Source organism: Osmerus eperlanus, chromosome 27 (assembly GCF_963692335.1).
Source record: "Osmerus eperlanus chromosome 27, fOsmEpe2.1, whole genome shotgun sequence".
Classification (NCBI taxonomy): Eukaryota; Metazoa; Chordata; class Actinopteri; order Osmeriformes; family Osmeridae; genus Osmerus; species Osmerus eperlanus.
Window position 1 is genome coordinate 2074738 of NC_085044.1, and position 2507 is coordinate 2077244.

A 2507-nucleotide genomic window follows, 5' to 3' on the forward strand; every position below is an offset into this window, starting at 1 on the left:
GGATGTTTCCAAGGCATTTACTAAATGATACAAAACAGATCCCTCTGAAGACCAATTAAAAACCCAGTCCCAAAAGAAAACGTATTTTGGATGAATTCCAAACGCCTTCCTAAAAATAACTGACGTGCGATTCTGAAAAAGAGGATCAGTCGACACCTCACATTGTCACAGTCCATCCACGCACACAAACCAACACACACGCAACCTCCTCCCGTCACTTTAAGTGTGTATAATGGTCCCTTTAGTGGACTGGCACGGAGAGTGGAGCGTGGGGGGGGAGAGAAGTAAGAGGCTTTGGGTTAATGCTCTGGGAGAGAAGCAACACCCGGGCCTGTGAGAGCTAAAGCCTCGGCCCCCGGTCGAACCACCCTCCAGCCGGCCGCACGTCCCACCACACTCACCTCTCAGGACCCGGGTTCTCCTTCCTCCTCGCTTGTTCTCCCCTCGAGGTCCGCGGAGAACCGTTGAGACGAAAGCAGCAAGTGTTCTTCTCTTCTGTGTGTGTCGGGCCACTCAAGTCCGCGCTCTCTCTCTCTCTCTCTTTCTCTCTCTCTATACCTGTCACATGCTACTTCTTCTCCCCCGCCTCCTTCCTTTTCTTCTTCTGTCACTCTCTGTTTACCTGAGGTTCCTGTTGTCACTTGGCATCCGGTGGAGGACTGACTCTCTGGTAGCTCTCTCTCATTCAGCCACTCATCCTTATTAGATGAGAGGCTGGCTTAAGGCCCAGGCTCAGGCACCAGGAGGCTTAGAGGAGAGGAGGGAGGGGAGCAGAGAGGAGTGTGTGTGTGTGTGTGTGTTGGGGAGGGAGGGAGGAGCAGTGAGGAGTGTGTGTGTGTGTTTGTTGGGGAGGGAGGGAGGAGCAGTGAGGAGTGTGTGTGTGTGTTTGTTGGGGAGGGAGGGAGGAGCAGTGAGGAGTGTGTGTGTGTGTTTGTTGGGGAGGGAGGGAGGAGCAGTGAGGAGTGTGTGTGTGTGTTTGTTGGGGAGGGAGGGAGGAGCAGTGAGGAGTGTGTGTGTGTGTTTGTTGGGGAGGGAGGGAGGAGCAGTGAGGAGTGTGTGTGTGTGTTTGTTGGGGAGGGAGGGAGGAGCAGTGAGGAGTGTGTGTGTGTGTGTGTTGGGGAGGGAGGGAGGAGCAGTGAGGAGTGTGTGTGTGTGTTTGTTGGGGAGGGAGGGAGGAGCAGTGAGGAGTGTGTGTGTGTGTTTGTTGGGGAGGGAGGGAGGAGCAGTGAGGAGTGTGTGTGTGTGTTTGTTGGGGAGGGAGGGAGGAGCAGTGAGGAGTGTGTGTGTGTGTTTGTTGGGGAGGGAGGGAGGAGCAGTGAGGAGTGTGTGTGTGTGTTTGTTGGGGAGGGAGGGAGGAGCAGTGAGGAGTGTGTGTGTGTGTGTGTTGGGGAGGGAGGGAGGAGCAGTGAGGAGTGTGTGTGTGTGTTTGTTGGGGAGGGAGGAGCAGTGAGGAGTGTGTGTGTGTGTTTGTTGGGGAGGGAGGGAGGAGCAGTGAGGAGTGTGTGTGTGTGTTTGTTGGGGAGGGAGGAGCAGTGAGGACTGTGTGTGTGTGTGTGTTGGGGAGGGAGGGAGGAGCAGTGAGGAGTGTGTGTGTGTGTTTGTTGGGGAGGGAGGGAGGAGCAGTGAGGAGTGTGTGTGTGTGTTTGTTGGGGAGGGAGGGAGGAGCAGTGAGGAGTGTGTGTGTGTGTGTGTTGGGGAGGGAGGGGTCAGGGGGTAGGGTTGGTCCATGCAGAAGGAAGACACACACTATGGGAGCTGGCGTACACTGATACACATCTAGTCTTTCCATCCTCCTTAACCAGGATTCTGAGTGACTGTGGTCTATTGTTCACGGAGAAGGTCAACCTGCTATTTTGAAGATGTGAGTGTGGGTCTGTTGCATTTGTAGCACGTAGGCAAAGCCGGTGTAAAAAGAGTATGCATGTGTTGTGTATGTTTACGGTATGTGTTTAAAGAAGGGTTTGAACATTTCTTTATATGGTTTTACAGTCCTAAGGGCCCCAAACAAGCACTGCAAGACATGCAACATTGCACTACAATTTCAGCCTTAAGAAAGGAACTTACTTTGTTTAACCCTTGTGTTCATCTCGGGTCGTTCTGACCCATCAGTCATTGTGACCCACCGTCGTATTGCGACAACTTTACCGCATACAAAAACAAAGTGAAGCATTTTCTTTTAACCGTCGGGCTGTCTCAGACCCCCCACATTGCGAAGGTTAAAAGAAAAGTATTTTTATTTGTTTTTGTATTGGGTAAAATTGGGTAAACACAATGATGGTTCGTTATGAACCTTTGGGTCATGTGACCCGAAGGCAGCACGAGGGTTAAGGTGTTTAAATGAAACATTTAAATGTTTAAAAGGGATAAAGCTTCCTCGTTTATTTCAAAGTCATGCCACAAGTTGACATGAAATACAAAAGAAAAATAATTTGATATTATAACTATAAAATAACCACAGTGTAAACCGAGAACATAACCAAACAAACACAGAATGAAACAAAACGCAA

General features: G+C 50.7%; 1 protein-coding gene across 1 annotated transcript in view; it reads right to left on the reverse strand.

Annotated features, from left to right (window-relative positions):
- Positions 1 to 241: 241 nt before the first annotated feature.
- Positions 242 to 2507, reverse strand: part of LOC134013495 (unconventional myosin-VIIa-like) — an 8123-nt gene continuing 5857 nt past the window's right edge. Inside the window, exon 7 of the mRNA XM_062453003.1 lies at positions 242 to 249. Coding sequence (XP_062308987.1) covers positions 242 to 249 — 8 coding nt within the window. The remainder of the gene's footprint in view (positions 250 to 2507) is intronic.